At 39.4% G+C, this 17,008-nt stretch overlaps 1 protein-coding gene across 4 annotated transcripts in view; it reads right to left on the reverse strand.

The window, feature by feature from the left end:
• The window catches only part of LOC124554705 (WD repeat-containing protein 7), a 388,339-nt gene that overhangs the window by 353,352 nt on the left and 17,979 nt on the right, over positions 1 to 17,008 (reverse strand). For all 4 annotated transcript variants that reach the window (XM_047128342.1, XM_047128340.1, XM_047128341.1 and 1 more), the window contains exon 6: positions 5,531 to 5,676. In XM_047128342.1, coding sequence (XP_046984298.1) covers positions 5,531 to 5,676 — 146 coding nt within the window. The remainder of the gene's footprint in view (positions 1 to 5,530; positions 5,677 to 17,008) is intronic.

The following is a 17,008-nucleotide window of genomic DNA, read 5'->3' on the forward strand; positions in this document are numbered from 1 at the left end:
AGTTGAACTGGCCTGCATTTGTTTTTCATTTACTAGCTATGTCTTTAATTTTGCATTTTCTTGTACTGATACGAAGTTTGGGATGAAGTAACTACCGGCATATTTATGACTAAAGATCTGTAACAATAATTTCACTTTTGTTAGCTGTAACATAACCTTTTGGTGTTTTGCATTTCTTGTTTTAACCAACTACTTCAAACATTTTAGCAGTTACATGTACAATACTATTCTATCCTGTTACACTGTCATTAAACAAAGCACAATGAAGTGTTCACAACCTCATGTTAACACACAGCCAATGATTAGTTTCTGATAAAAATTTTCTGTTAGTTTCAGACTAGCCTGATGTACCAAGTGTATGCCAGTTAACTTCCACATGTATTGTTGACAGCTGATACCATAACATTTTTTTTTCCTTCTTTCTTTAATGTAGATCCATGAGACATACAGAATGAAAGGTGTAGAATGTGTGTGAAAGCACACTGAGCTGAAAAAACTACAAACAGGAGGAGAAAGGTGAATGTGAAATACAAAACTGGAGAAGACTGGCTGACTAGGCATCAAGGAAGTTTGATTTCCCAATGACAAATATAGACAGTAAAATAAAAAAAAATTAGCTGGACTTTCTTAATAGAACCATTGTGATAAATGCCTGAAGTGATTCAGGGAAACAGTGAGAAACAGAGTGATGAAGCTGAGGTCTTAACTCCAATCCTTTCACTAAATCCGAGTCCAATTCCATCCACAATCTGTAACATACATATAATAGCAGAAACAGAAAGTTTATGAAACTTCCTCACAGATTAAAACTGTATGCCAGACTGTGACTTCAACATGGAACATTAATCTTTCACATCTATATGTTCTACTGACTGAGCTATCCGGCCACAATTTTTGACACACCCACAACTCTACTTCCACCACGACCTCTCTCCTACTTTCCAAACTTTAGAGCAGAAGATCAATTGCATGCCTTTTGGGACTAAAACTCCTGCAGGAAAGGATTCTGCACAGAAATGGCTTAACCACAGCCTAGGGGACTGTTTCCAGAATCAATTTACACACTTCATCTGTGTGTGCACCAATTTGAAACTTCCCAGTACATTAAAACTATGTGCCAGGTCAAGAGTTGTGTCTGGATAACAATCAACAGAGCATTTGCTCAGGAAAGGTGAAGATTCTGGGTTCGAGTCCTGCTGCAGTGCACAGATTTAATCTACTAGGAAGTTTCAAATCAGTGCACACTTTTCTGCAGAATGAAAATTCATTCTAGAAAATAAATGATGTGATTAATATCTGTGTTTCCCTGTGAATATTTAACATATACAAACAGGGCTGCCTAACAGGACAGTGGATGAAATGCCTTTCAAAATTCTGACATTCTTGAATTACAAAGCTTGAACAATATAGTCCTCCACCGAACAACTGAGATCATAATTCATGTTTTATTCACTTACATGAAACAAATCTAACGTATAGTAATTTTCCACTGGTATCGTTTAAACAGGAAAGGAATATAAAGTGTTGCAATAAACAGTTAGCATCTAAATACAATACTGACAAAGCAAATCGCAAGTACAACATATTTGAAAGTGGAAAGGAAGGGAAACTAAAACACTTCAAAATTTGTCCCAAAAAAAAAAAAAAAAAAAAAAAAAAACACACTCAAATTTGGACCCAAGAAAAATGATACATAAAAACAATGTAACATTTCAATTTCACATTAGTTTATATTATACACATCCTTGTAATTTTGTACAAGTTGTTCATTTATTATTTTAAGATTTCTGAGCTCAGCTTCTTTTACACTTTTCTTTCTTGTATTATGTTAGCCAGACAAAAAAGCATCTGATTGCAATTATAAACTCCAAAAGTGAAACTATAGTCCACACATCATGCAGACATCTATTAGTGAAATATTCCCATATTTCCAACCAACACTTTTTCCAACAAACACCTGGGCCACAAGAATACTACACCACAGAGAGTGGTGAAAGGTTCATTTGGTATAGACAGTGCAACATACTTTTTGCAATTTGTTGCCTTATCTGGATGTGTGTTGCACCAAATGGACACACCATAGCAGCAGCACTGCTACAGAATGACAACACTGTCTCAAAGTGTCCTGCACACAGGAGCTTCTTTTAACAATTACAAATATCCTGAGACTACTACAGGGAATACCGCCATCACTATGATATTAATTTGCCAATTCACCATTGAAAGCATCAGACAACTACTTTGAGGATACTAATGAGCATATTTCATAAAATGTACTGCTGCACAATTGAAATATCTTCTGAAGAAATAAGAGAGAGAGAGAGAGAGAGAGAGAGAGAGAGAGAGAGAGAGAGAGAGAGAGAGAGACAGAAAACATTAAATGAATAATTCTGTATTGCTAAGTATAGGAGCCTTATGGAAAGTATCATTCTCCTTCAATACTGTCATTCACCAATTTCATTAAGTACAGGAACAGCTGAACACTGATACAGAATTAACTTATGTTCAGAGGATATTATAATAATGGAAATTACAGGATGGAAAGAAAGGACAAAAGACAACCATTCACCTGCAATTAGTTAACGTCGAGCCCAGACCAACAACGCGTAACCGTGTGGGGGGTACATGTGCAAGTGTTCAACCGCCTGCACGTGCTGGAAGAGAGCGGTAAGTTCATTGAAAAGGTCATGAAATTTTCTATGCTGTTAAGAGAATCTGGGCTCAATAAATACATCATCTGCAGGTGAGTGGTTCCCTTATCACAGTTTTGTTTTGAAGATTCTTAGGAGTTTCTACACAAAATAAGATTTTCACAAAGATAGGACAAACAACACACACTGTCCCTCATGAATCTGTTGAAGAATGAAAGCTGAAGTGTTCAGTTTGATGAAAGAATTCTCTACTTGTTTAATGAATAGTTTAAGTGTTAACTAGTTATTACCCTATCATTTCAATGAAGACAGAGGAAATGTTATGGGATTGTAAGACCACAAAGCTGACTATATCTCCTCAGTACAGAACATTTCAATACCTTGGCACTGTGTTCAATGGAACACTTAAGCAGAAGCAGTACTCAGAGTCAGTGCTGAATGGACTGCAAATATAGCTGCTTCCCATATAGCCAATGTAAAAAGCATTGAAGTACCAAGATATTTTGGCTTTGGAGGACATTTGTAAGTCAAATAACTGTGCTAACAAGAACATAGGCTGCAAATTTAAGACTATTTAGTACTTAAGTTTCATGAAAAGAATAAAATAGGTTACAAGTTAAGTATCTGGTGTCACACACAATAAAACTAAGTCACCCATTTACAGCACAAAAAGTATTTGGACACTGGCTTTTGAGCTTTTGCTGATCCTTGGACCAATTACTATGCTTGGGAACTGGTGTAAGTATTCTGACAGACTTTCCAATGTTGAAGACTGTGCAGAGCACTTCTGCAAGTAGATCTCAAGAACACAATCTGTGCAGCCCAAATTGTCACCTTGCTTACAACTATCATTGTAGACTGGCACATACAATGTTGTCAAAATAAAAGCAGCCTGGAAAGTGGTTTTGACAATTTGTGACAATATTATCTAAATACCAAAGACATTTGTATATTTTCAGGAAAACTAAGCAACCTTACACAGTATGCATGCAAGATAGTTCACTAAATCAGGTGCACAATGCATTCCTTATGCTGTGAAACTTAAGGTGTGGAGAGAGTGGGATTTGAATGTCCCAGTGAAATGTGTACCATTTCTGATTATTTTAATTTTCTTGTACACTTCACCTGCAGCAGAGCTGGCTCTGCTGGAGACTAAAGAGCTGGATACATCTTTCTTGCTTCAGCACATGAAAGGAGTCCTTTACTCTTAGCTCCTGTATCTTTTCTGTCTTCCACCAATATATGTTCCCACAATACTAACTACAGCAACGATTCTCCCAGCAATTTTCACAAACTAGTGAACCTAAAAATTTTATTATTAGTTTGTGCACTGCTGATCCACACTCGCCACAAAATACATTCCATTTGTGTCTCAATGTGGTGTGGTCATATTTCTGACATTTTAAGGAACATACGGGAAGAGGGATATATGGCCTTTCTATGTAAGGCACTATGGTAAGGCATTAAAAGGCAATTCCACCTATAACGCAAGGAGTGCTCATTTGTGGGTCAAATCAGGTATCAATGTGATGCATGTTGATATACGTAACACTAATTCATAATCAAAAGGAAAAGAAACTACCAATAGAAAATGTTTTAACTTCTAACAATGCTAGCTATGCTTCACTAAATATTAAGGTGTGGTTGTTATACAATGCTCCTAAATGGAAGAAAATGCCTCCACAATTTTCCAATATAAATCTAACTTCTGGAGTACCCTAGAACATCACATTAGAAGCCACTTTACCTAAATAAAAGTGATCTGATAACATGAATTCAAGAAGGATGTCAGCAAAATATTACTGCTGAGCATGAAGTCACAGACTATTTTAACTTGGTGGCTGCTTAACATATTTATCCTTTTGTAAGTTAACAGTTCGGTTTTACCTTCCATGAGTACTACTTTTTAAGACCAGACAGACAACTGTTTATGACTGTGCTTTCACTGAGAGATGCATGTACAGTTTCTAACCTTCCTTGTATGCTGCAAAAACAGTAGTTCATTCCTACCCAATCTTCAGCATCAAAACTACGTGCTAGGACACACTTGTAAATTCTTAAATTCCTTTGATCCAAGTTAGCAAAACCTGGAAGCAGGTACCATTAAAAGCCAAAAATCAAACTGTTCAAATACTTAATGTAATTCAGAACTGGACATAAGACATAAAAAAACTAGCCTAGTCTTTGGAACTGTGTGTTTCTTCCTCAGGAAGGAAAGATGGGTAGGTAGAAGAACACAAGAAAGGTGGTCAAGTCACTCAGGCCCAAGGATAACACACATGCCATGTGGCAGAGGAGAGAGAAAGATTTGTCTCATCCTCACAACAAGTGAATCCCCTTCATCCTAGAGTGAGTAACCTGTCCCTACTTTCTCCCCAAGAAAGGTGCTTAGTTCCTAGGGCTAGGACAGTGACTTGTATTTTTATGTTTATTTCTTGGCAGTACTGAAATTTAGTCTCCAATAGGTAAGTAATGTCCACAAATTCCATCTACTAGTTATTTTAAAAATAAATACTACAGCATATTACAACATACATAGCTGAGAATCACAGTATGAGCACATACCTCCGAGTACAAGTCGTGTGAGCTATTTGCAATTCAGGATGTTGCAAATAAGTGTTCAGGAGGTTGCAAATAAGTGTTCACGAACTTTATATACGTAGGCAGTGCATTAAATGTGAAATGTGCCAGTAAACAAAGTACTATTCAGGTGACTAAAAAGTAAAAGGATTGTTCAGCTATCTTCAAAATTTACATGCCAGTTTTCATTCGAGAAAACACTGCTCACATTTATCCATTCCTTTATTTTTTAGTCAAAGTCTGTATAACTAAAAAAACAAACAAAAATTATTTATGGTATCTGTTACTACTAAACTTACTTGGCTGGTAGTTTGTACATGTATGCTTTCCCTTCATCACTCCAAACCAAGACACGATCAGCTGCAAGAAATTCACCACCCATCCAGCGCTCGCCACGTGACGCTATAACCGAACACAGCACCGAGAAGTCTCCAGCGTCATATATCTGAGTAACACGGGAAACAATACTATCAGTTCTGACAACAGAATTATTCTGTAGCTGTACTAAGTGTACACTTCCTTGCAAAAGGAATCTGAAATGTGCAATTATGTGGCAATGTGCTGGAATTCTGAAACAACCAAAGGTCCAAACTTTTTAAAAATAATGTAAAGCATTCTTAAGCAAGGAAACCAGAAATATGTTACGTAAATAAAGAGGCTTATTGACAGTGTCTTCTCATGCACAATTGTTAGATGGAATAGCAAGGGTTTGGTGGCTTGTTAACTATATACATTCTGGCTTAGTGTGGCACCAGAAAATGCAGTGTTTGTTGGTTGGAAGAAGCGTGTTATGGGAGTGAACAGTAATGTTATCATCCCTCTTTCAAGGGGGTAGTCCACATGGTGTGTGATGTCAGAATGATTTTGATCAATTGTGGTAACATAAGAGTTGTCAAACTGAAGCATTGAAAAAAGTACTGATGCCAGACATAATTTAAAAAAGAGGTAAATGTAGTTGAGTTTTGCCAGTCTACAGGTCAGATGGCAGACGAGGGCTTTCCAAAGTCTTGTTGGCAATGAGAGGCACCTACCCTGTACCTGACAGCCATGCCACCCTGATGCAGGGTAAGACAAGACAAAACAAAACAAAATAAATCCTTCTAATTGACAGATCAGTAACAGCAAAAGTGAAAAGGCTAAAAATCCAATGAACATCAGTAGGACCAGAAACAGTAAAATGAGGTGAAAAAAAATAATAAAGTCAGTAGTGGATGGGCAGTCAGTCTAGTGTCTCCTGAGGCTTGGTGTGCAGCAGGGACATCCTTCCCATGACCATTCCACCCCCCAATTCATTATTGTGAAAGTTTTAAAGACGGTAACATAACTCAGTCTCCCTGAGGAAGCAAGAAAACCTGTTCAACTGTTCTTTCATTATCTAGTATTGAGGATGAGGAGCCCTTAAGGTCTCTACTTCAGAGTGCTATACGTCAGGGGCTCCACACTAAGTAAGACAAGATGTGGCAGAAAGAAAGGGGCAAACTTCATCTAAAACCAATTCAAACAGAGCAAAAGAGGGGTGACCAATGCAGCTGGCAGAGGAGATAATGTAGAGCGGGCCTAGGCACAGCACAAGTTGGGAAGTTTCCCAACTCCAACCAGACTGCCCCATCCTGAAAGTATTTTATAGTGTTATATTTGAGAATAAAAACTTTTTTTTTGGAATAAAAGTACCAGTTCAACTGATCGTATGTCATCTGTCAACATCAGAAGTGCAAGAGCCAGAATGAGGGAGCATTCCACCAGGATGTGAGCTGCTGTTTAAGGATCTGTAACAACACTGTGGGGAGTAGCTCATTATATAACACAAAACTGTGTGTTACTGTGGCCTTACTGATGAGGAGGATGGTGGATTCCTTCTGGAATGAGGAGGAGGAGGAGGCCACTAGATTTTCCATCTCTGAGTGAATAAAGATTTTATCTGCATCTGGGGCTGTGAAAGTGAATGTTGAGTAACTGCTTCTCTAACTGAATATTCAGTCAATTCATTCTCCAGACTACCATTGTGACTTGGGGCCCAGAAAGACAACTCACCAGTTATTACAAGCAGGGGCAGGAAGATGATCTTGACTAGCAGATATCGCAGGGCAAAAAGAGTAACATCAACAGCATGGAGAAACCTCATTGAGCCATCAGAATTTAAAATGGAGTTGAGGGAGAACTGTTTAATAAAATGTAGGGCTCTTAATTGCTATCCGCTCCACCAGAAAAACACTAGACGTTTCCAGCACCAAATTTCTTCCTTGCTGGAGATGTGAAAACATATCCCATTCAGTCAATGGTTTTGTACACTGAGGTGGTGAAAGTCATGGGATAACGATATGCATATATACAGATAGTGGTAGTATAGTGTACAAAAAGTATAAAAGGATAATGCAATGGCAAAGCTGTCATTTGTACTCAGGTATTCACGTGAAACTGTTTGATGTGACTATGCCTACATGACGGGGATTAACTGACTTTGAATGCGAAATAGTAGTTGGAGATGGACGCACGGGATATTCCATTTTGCAAATTGTTACAATACTTAATATTCCAAAGTCCACAGTGTCAAGAGTGTGCCGACAATACCAAATTTTGGACATTACCTCTCACAACTGACAACACAGTGGTCTACAGCCTTCACTTAATGACAGAGAGCAGCAACATTTGTGTAGAGTTTTCAGCATTAACAGACAAGTAACACTGAAATAACTGTAGAAATCAATATCGGATGTTCGAGAAACATATCCATTAGGACGATGCAGTGAAATACCAGACAACTGACACGAGCGCCTTCGCTAACAACATGACATCACCTGCAACATCTCTCTTGGGCTTGTGACCACATCGATTGGACCTTAGATGACTGGAAAACTGCAATCTGGTCAGATGAAGCTGTTTCAACTCATAAGAGCTGATGGTAGGATTCGAGTATGGTGCAGATCCCACGAAGCCATGGACCCAAGCTGTCAGCAAAGCACTGTGCAAGCTGGTGGAGGCTCCATAATGGTGGGCTGTGTTTACATGGAATGGACTGGATCCTCTGGTCCAACTGAACTGATCAATTACTGGAAATGGTTATGTTCACCTACTTGGAGAGCATTTGCAGCCCTCCACGAATTTCACATTCCCAAACAGTGATGGAAATTGTACGGATGACATGATTGTTCATGACTGGTTCGGAGAAAATTCTTGACAGTTCAAGCGAACGATTTGGCCATCCAGATCACCTGACACGAATCCCACTGAACATTTATGGAACATGAGGAAAGTTCAATTCGTGCACAAAGTCTTGCACAAGCGACACTTTAGCAATTATGGATGGCTATAGAGGCAGCATGGCTCAATATTTCTGCAGGGGAACTTGTTGAGTCCATGCCACAGAGAGTTGCTGCATTATGTTGGACAACAGGACGTCCAACACTATACCAGGATCTCATGACCTGTCACCTCAGTGCAGGTATCAGTGTAAGTGATGGTAGCACCCCGATGCTGCTGAAAATCCAAGAGAAATACATGGTGAAAGCTCATAAGGGTGCTGAAACTAAGTCCTTGAAATAGATTGGCCCTAATACATAGTACAGTCACATTAATGTGACCACTAACTACAGTCAACACTAATATGCAATAACCACACACAGACGGCACAGGACAGTATTAGCATTGTAAGGTATACAAACCATGTCATGGGGACACACAAAACAGAGCAGTCCTCATAATACAGAAACAGAGTGATTTATCGTACGTCCAAAAGGCCTTGCTCATTGGCTTTTGGGTGGAGGGTGGTAACATTTATAGAACAGCTAACTTTGTAAACTGTTTGTGTGCCACTGTGGTTAACATGTACTGAGCATGGCAAAATGGCACTATCCAAAAAAAGCCAGCACCAACGCAACAGTGGCGCACCACAGGCCATACATACATGACCAGGGTGAACAATGGCTGCAGGGATGTGCGCGGCTTAACAGACATGCAACTGTTGAGAACTGAACACTCCGATGAGCCAAGGGACTATCAAAAGTCTCTTCAACAACCGTTCAGTGCACGTTGCTGCGTATGGACCTGTGCAACAGGCGCTTTGTTCATGCAGCTATCTGACTGCTGTTCACTGGCAACTAAAGCCAAAATTTACATGCCAATACTGCAACTGGACGCCTACTGAATGTTGACTGGTGGCCTTTTCAGATGAATCACGTTTTATGCTTCACTGGGCAGATGTCAGTTGGCACGTATGGCATGAAACGTCTGAAAGCAAACACACTGCATCCAGGAGGGAACATTATGGTCTGGGGAATATTTATGGGGCATTTGCTGGGTGATATCATTATTCTGGAAGGCACAATGGATCAACCCAAGTATGCATCTATCCTTGGGAACCATATCCACTCCTACATGTACTTTGCTTTTCTTCAATATGATGGCATCTGCCAGCAGGACAACTGAACATGAGACAGCTCACAGTGTACATGTGTGGTTCAAAGAGCAGTAGGATGAGATTACTATTCGCTCCTGGCCACCAAACTTCCTGAATATAAAACCCAATCGAGAATCTGTGGGACCACCTCAATCACACTGTTTGCACCAGGGTTCCTCAATGAAAAAATTTAGCATTGCTGACCACATCACTGGAGTTGTCATGGCTCCACATCCCTGTCAGTACATTCCTGAACCTCACTTACTCTTCGTGCACATCTCACACTTGAAAAGGTTGTTATTCAGGCTTTTGACAGTTGGTCACATTAATGTGACTGGACAGTGTACGTGGTATAGGTACTGCCCAAAGAAGAGTACATGGGATTATAACCAAGGGAGAGTGAACAGGGAGCACATTCTAAGCAGGGGTTATGGGAGGTCCCTGCAGAGGGTCCAAGGGTGAGTATCAGCAGTTTGACAAACCTTGCATGAAAGAAGAATTCTATAAAAGAGGACCATTAGAAAATTTTTACACGATGATTATGTAAGTGAGCAAGATAGGGTATGGTCAGAACTTAACAGGGAAGATCCCCACTTGAACAAGACTGTCTACAGCACTCATCCAGAAGGCTCCAGTAGTGTCTTACTCCATGATGTGCAGGATCACATAATTTACAAGTCTATGATGTGACAATCTCAAGCTAGGCAACCACGGTTTCATCAGGAAAAGGCCAGGGCCTAGCAAATATGGAGTACAGCAGTGCAATCTGCACCCCAAGAGGTGTAGCTGAGGAAGCAATGAGCATTAAGTTTTCGCACAAAAAGTCTACCGTGGACTAACATGGGGCAGCCAAGTCAGCTTTCTATAAGAGAGGAGTCCTAAAAATTGAGACTGTGCAACGATGTCCAAGCACTAGGTACCTAAGTACAGTTTTGGGTCAGAATGAACTGTGGTACTATGACGGTAAAGTATGACTAATGTTTCCACAGGAGATAATTGGTGACCATGGAGAAAGGTCCAAACAGGACCATTGTGATGCTTCCTTGCAGTTGTTCAGCCAAGGCTACAGACAGAGCTACAGCTATTTGTGGGCCAACAGCACGGATTTAACCACTGGTCTAACATAGGTCACTACCTCACTTATGGTAACAAGGAAGAGTACAACACTCAGCACAGAATCCTGAAGGACCCAGTGGAACTGAGTGACATACCAACACTGACCTAATACAACCTGAGAACTGAAATTCCATGAATTAAAAAGCTGTAGGAAGCATCAGAAGCCCCAGTCATGGACAGTAGTACAATGTGATGGAGCCAAGTGGCATCATATGCCTTACACAGGTAAAAAAGAAGCTTTGCGAGATGTTATTTAAAAAAAAAACTTGTAGGATTGCTGTTTCCAATGTAAGCAGATGGTCAGTTTTAGATCATCCCTCCATGAAACAAAACTGATGGAGGACAAAAGGCTCCAAGATTCGAGAACCCATCATAATCATTGGACTACCATTCTTTTAAGCAATTTGCAGAGCACATTGGTGGGGCTAACTGGTCAATAGAAGTTGAGTTTTTGCCTCGTTTAAAGATTGGATAATGACACTACCTCTCCATTGCGAAGAGAAAACATCTTCTAGCTAAATATGGTTGGAGACCACAAGGAGACGGAAAGTGTAGGTTGCATTCAGATAATAGATTATCTGATTATGAATCAAATCAAAGCCTTCGGCCATATAGTGAGATGAGTCAAGAGCCTGAAGCAATTCCCAGTCAGTGAAAGCTTCATTATATAACTCAGGGTTACAGACAGTAAATGAAGGTTCGCAGGAGAGCTTCTGTAAAGTTTGGAAGGTAGGAGATGAGGTACTGGCAGAAGTAAAGCTGCGAGGATGGTGCATGAGTCATGCTTGGGTAGCTCAGTTGGTAGAGCACTTGCCTGCTAAAGGCAAAGGTCCCAAAATCGAGTCTCAGTCTGGCACACAGTTTTAATCTGCCAGGAAGTTTCATATCAGCGAACACTCCGCTACAGAGTGAAAATATCATTCCATATTTATGTAAGTTTACCATACTTCACAGGTGATCTTTTTTCAATTATTTCTTTACATGTTGCCTTTCTCAAGGGATATAAACCTGAAAGATTTTTGAAAACACTTGCAAACAAAAACAAAAATATAACCAAAGCCGCCTCTCATTTTTTTTGCAATGGACCATAAAAATCTACAAGCAAAGTATCTTTTCGTTCATCTGGTTGGATATTTTGCTGTGGTAACCTGCTGGTCTGATATTTCACCTATACGTTGTGACATCTCTAACACGTCTGTATTCTATGGTATACTCTTTTTATCATCATATCAGAACAGATTCTCTCCATTCTGCCACACATTTTCTTATACTTACATGCCCCTAACTTAAATGGCATTTTATAAAACTTTGGAAATTTGGTATTTGTCCTTACCCTCCAACTTTTGCTTTAGTATTCCGATATGCCATCTCTTTTGATACCTCCTCACGTTTTGCCATAGATCTATAATTTTCTTTTCTTCAGGGATTGCTTTAAAAAAATATTTCCAAGCATGTTGAGAACAACATGCTTTGAAATATGTCCTATCTTATCGTCCCAATCCTCTCTTATATGTATTATGCACAGTGCATCTGGCATGTTATTTTGTATTCCTTTAATGTATATTATCTCAAATTGTAACTTTTGTAAGTACACTGTCCACCGAGTTAGTCTCCCATGAGCCACTTCGAGTTTCTTCAGGAACACTAATACTCTATGCTCAGTGTACGCATGTCATATGCCTCCAGAAATAGACACGAAGTTTTTGGAAACTTCAAACTAAGGCTAGGTGCTCTCACTAATTCTTTATGTACCTAGTCAAATTCAGGTTGCAAATGCAACTGGCCAAATATCTTTGTTCTCTTCATCACCAAACTTTAAAAAAGATGACTCTTAAACCATACCCATTTCTGGCTGTACTGCAGAAATGCCTGCTCAGATCTGAATGATGTAATGATGTAATACATATTCTCTAAATGCTTCTTTTAAATTCTCTTATGCTTCCTGGCATCATCATTCTATTCTTATTTTTGCATTGGGCTCAGTAATCTGTCCAAATTTGGATAGTTTTGTAAGAGCTACACATCCCTAAAATGACGTGGGTTGTTTTCTGTTCTTTGATTTTGAACTTTCATGGCCTCAATTTTTTCTGGGGAAGGTTTCACACCTTCAGTGGTACGCAGTCACCCCAAAACTTAATTTCTCTCTACACAAATTCTGTTTTTTTTTCTTCAATGTAAGTAGTCATTTCAGTTTCCTTAATGCTTGAAATGATGTTAAGCAACTCACAGTGCTCACACCATGTGAATGTGGCAATAAGTCGTAAAAATACACAATTTTTCGCATCTATCAGTATGTGTACTTTTTCTCTTTCACCAACAAAAGATTTACATATTAATTGGTAACACTATTGTACCTCAATACAACATTCTTTCAATTTTCTCTTCTACAGCTCCAGTTTGAGGATGGTATGGAATACTGCTTTTCTGTAAATGGTTCATGCGATTCTACAACAAACACATTCAAAAATTTTAACTACACCTTGTTTCTTACAAAATACTACTCTATTCACCCATAGTAGTTCTCTTCACTCTTGTCTGACATATTGCCACCTTCCACTTGAGTAATTACTGTTTCCAAATCATCATTAAGCTCTCTATCCATTTATTCAGCCCCATTCATCATTATTTTCTTCCTTCTCTATTTTTCCTCCTACAGATAGCTGACACGTTTAAGCTACCTACAGTACTGCTTAAACCCAGCACACTGTACATTGACGCATATGTCTTCTGTTCTCAGTTCCACTGTATATTGACCACAATCTATATCAGCTCTAAACTCTCCCAATAAATCCATTCCAACAGTTACACATACACACAGATTCATCTCTCCCCCTGTAACCCTTCACTATGTCTGGGATTACCATCTCCTTGCCACTTCAATTTCTCCTACTCTTTCCTAAAATTTATGATAGATTATGGTTACTACCTATCAGAGCTGCTCTCTCGTTTTAGTATACTTTCTCCATCAATAAATTTATGGTATTCCTTTCTGTCCAGAAATTTTACAAATGTATGTTTTTTGGACAATTCTTCACAATACTTTTTTAGTGTTTTCCCTTACTGACAATGATATATGGGTTTACTTCTTACACACTATTATTACTGCTTCCTGCTTAGCTCTGGATCAGTATTTATCGAGAAAATTTTTTGCAAAACCATCAAAATTTTCAAACCTTATATTGATAATTATTACTTTGGACCCATTTAATCACAACCAAATAAAACCTTTTTTTTTGTGCCACACGCATTTTGCCTTTGTTATTTGCAAGGTATTTTCAATGGCCTGGAACACACATTTTGTTTATACTATTCTGCTTTACTTTTGGACATTGTATGTAGGGATCATAAGCAGTTCTGCCATTTTCTGCTTTTCATAGAACTGATATTGTTGCAACTGTTCATACCTTTTCTGTGTATTGCCATAAGTTGAACAGCAATATTTCCTTCATGAACTTTCTTTTCAAGCAACTTCATTTAATCCTGTATTGCAGAGGTGATCTATTATTTTTTCCACGTTTTCTCCAGCTTGTTGCTTATGTTCTCAGAAAACCTACCAACAATAAATTTTACCTTCATCTTTGCCTTGCCTACCTTCTTCCACAGTCTTTTCAAAAATCTCCATTTTGGCTGCACCTCACCTCATTGTAGGTTTCCACGAGATTGCCAACTAAAGACATGGCATACTGATATTTGGAGACTATGTTGGAAATAATGTCTTCAGATCAGTTATACATCTGTTGCAAGTAATGACAAAAATCCTCTACTGTTGCAGCAATTATAAGCATGCAGTGACAGTGTGCACAAATAAAAATACAGGCACTGACAAATGTGGAGTATATTCCTCTATATAATGTCCTACTCTGCAGCATTCACGAAACGGTTTCAGTTCAATGACTGGTATGACACACCTAAAAGATTATTCATATTAAAGCACAGTCCTTTAAGTGTGAAGTTCATATCGTGAACACACATTGTTTAACTTTCCACACAGTCAATCCAAGATTAGAAGTGCACCATACGTTTCACGTAACATTAATTGCTGACTTTCTGTAGTTCACATTGATACAATGCTCATACTAATTTACAAGGATTGACTGAAAAGTAATGCCACCACCTTCGTAACTCTTCAACAGTTGGCAGCATTGGTACACAGCAGGTACTGGCTTGTTCTGTAGCCTCTTCTCTACAGCTCCACTTGGCAGGAAGCCTTAGCACTGAACAGTTGTGTTGTTACAGTGTGAAGTACATAACCCTGCACATCAGAGAATGAAAGCAGTTTATGGCGCGTGTGTTAATGTGAGTACTGTGCATTGTTGGGCGAGTAAGTTTAAAGATGTTGAGGCGGCAACATCTGACCTGCGTGACAAACAAAGATTTGGATGTCCTGTGACAGCAAGCAGTGAATTTCACAAGCAAAATGTTGACAGACTGATTCAGGACAATTGTCGTATCAATCAGAAACTTCAAGCACAAGCGACATTTCACAAGAATATGTGGGTCACATTACTGCTTTCCTTGGCTATCTGAATATCTGTGCATGATGGGTACCCCTGATACTGACTCCTGAAATGAAAGTGCACAGACTTGAAAATTGCCATGAACTCCTCTCGTGTTACGAGAATGAAAACGCACGGTACTCACATCAACACAATCACCATAAACTGCTTTTATTCTCTGATGTATCTGCTTTGGAGTGACACCTTCTGTCAAGAATTCAATGACTGCACATTGCTTAAATCGCATTGGCACACTGTCTGCACAGGGTTCTATGCTTTACACTGTAACAACACAGCTGTTCAATGCTAAGGCTTCCCACCAACTGGAGCTGTAGAGAAGAGGCTACGAAACAAGCCAGTCCCTGCCACATACCAATGTTGCCAACTGTTGAAGAGTTACGAAGGCAGAGGCATTACTTTTCAGTCAACCCTCGTAAATGATTTATCCCTGTTCTCACACATAAAAATCAACACAACAGTCACACCATCACATCAAATGTATGTTTCTCTTATCCATCGCTGCCATACTCCTTGATTGTTCAGTTTCGACAGTCGAAAACAGGCGCTCTCATAGAAAAGAGATACAAAAATACAGCGAAACATTTATGTTTCGGTAGATGTACTATTTCAATATACTGACATATATTACTAAACATAATAAATAAAACAAAATACTGAAGGAAAAAATTAATATCACCTGCCATTACAACTGCGCATTTTAGCCATCTACCTAGATTAAGCACTATCAGCAGGTTTAATGCATGACTTGGGGCTGAAGTAAACAGTGATAGCAAGCAAGAAGGCCAAAACCATCATATGAGCCAGCTTGGTTCCAACACAATGCACGGTAACTTCTAAGGGTTGGAGACTGGTCATCAGTGAAATGTGTTTTCTGGAGAGCAAAACTGATCACACAACAGGAAGATGTTTTTGTTATGTTCGGAAGGTGACAGTAATACCTACTTCAATTCCACAGAATTATCACATTAAAAGCATCCCGGTTAGGCATGAAGGGGGCCAAGGGGACCGGTCATACCTGAGGATCTCCATCACGGGTAGGGTTGCATTAGAGCAGCTTTGTCACGAGATTTCTTCTTTTTCTCTGTAATTACTTTAGAGGGTAGGGACTCTTACAAGGGCTTATCTGCTGCAGGCGTAGGAACTGAAGAGGAGCAGGCTGACCTAGGATCTGCATTCTGTGGCTCTTTCAGACACTGGCTGGTGGTGGATCACTGTTGTGTGGATTTCTAGGGGGTGAGAGAATACAGGTCCCCGATGATAGTGTTGCAGGAACTACAACAAAGGAAGGCCTACATCACCCATGGCCTGGCAAATAACATGGCAAAAGTTGACACCATTGGGACACGATATAAGTGACCATATTTTTTTCCAAACTTCAAAATACGAGAGGTGATCTTATCTTCCCATATTTTTCCAATCATTAATTACAGTAGTACACTTTGGGGATTAGGAAGGGTGACTTTCTCCACAACTGATGGAGAAACAGCCACTTACAGCCCACAAACTGGGTTGGTCATACAGTGGGAAGACCAAAGTCTGAAGGACTGGCATTTAAAGCACAGCATTAGGGGTAGGAAATACAGCTTTACATCATTTTAGACGATCATTCTGAATTTCTCACGCAGTGAGACCTCACTTTTAAAGTAAGGTTGAATGCCCCAGTGTCAACCTCGTTTGGTGGCCCTCAACATACGTGACATGTGAAATGGATCCCTTGTTGCTCCCAGCAATCTCATAGTTCTTCATCTATT

The sequence above is a fragment of the Schistocerca americana genome, chromosome X, assembly GCF_021461395.2.
Source record: "Schistocerca americana isolate TAMUIC-IGC-003095 chromosome X, iqSchAmer2.1, whole genome shotgun sequence".
NCBI classification, from domain to species: Eukaryota; Metazoa; Arthropoda; class Insecta; order Orthoptera; family Acrididae; genus Schistocerca; species Schistocerca americana.